The 645-nt window shown below is 70.1% G+C and overlaps 1 protein-coding gene across 1 annotated transcript; it reads left to right on the plus strand.

Annotated features, from left to right (window-relative positions):
• On the plus strand, positions 1–645 carry RNF222 (ring finger protein 222). Its single transcript, XM_007166344.2, has one exon. It carries the CDS (start codon positions 1–3, stop codon positions 643–645), a length of 645 nt encoding a protein of 214 aa, XP_007166406.2.

A 645-nucleotide genomic window follows, 5' to 3' on the forward strand; every position in this document is an offset into this window, starting at 1 on the left:
ATGTCCGAGGGGGAGAGCAAGGAAAGCTCGGGCGGCGAGTGCCCCGTGTGCTACGACAAGTTCTGCGATCTGGAGGGCGCCGGCCGGACGCTGCGCTGTGGCCACATGTTCTGCCATGACTGCCTGGTCAAGTACCTCCTCTCCACGCGCGTGGACGGGCAGGTCCAGAGGACCGTCGTCTGCCCCGTCTGCCGCTACGTCACCTTCCTCGGCAAGAAGAGCTCCTGCTGGCCCGCCAAGCTGGACAAGACCTCTCAGACCCTGGCCGTGCCCATGGGCCTGCCGCCCGTGCCACCGCCGGACACCCTAGGCCACGCCAACCCCCTGGCCCTCTCCCAGCCTTTCTGGAGGCCGTCCCCGAATCAGGGCGGCCAGCTGCCCTTGGACCCGCCGCCCGGCCTGCCCCGGGAGCCGCAGATCTTCATCATCAGCCGCTACGGGGTGCCCCTGGGGGAGCAGGACAGCATCCTGCTCGGGCGCAGCCTGGCCGAGTTCTCGGAGGCCCCCCGGGGGCCCAGCTCCACCTGGACGTTCTGCAGCCGCTCCCGGGCCCTCCTGCTCATCACCCTCATTGCCGCGGTGGCCGTGGTGGCCGTGGTGGCTGCCATCGTGCCCTGGGTGCTGCTGGTGAGGAAGCGCGCGTGA

The sequence above is a fragment of the Balaenoptera acutorostrata genome, chromosome 20, assembly GCF_949987535.1.
Source record: "Balaenoptera acutorostrata chromosome 20, mBalAcu1.1, whole genome shotgun sequence".
Classification (NCBI taxonomy): domain Eukaryota; kingdom Metazoa; phylum Chordata; class Mammalia; order Artiodactyla; family Balaenopteridae; genus Balaenoptera; species Balaenoptera acutorostrata.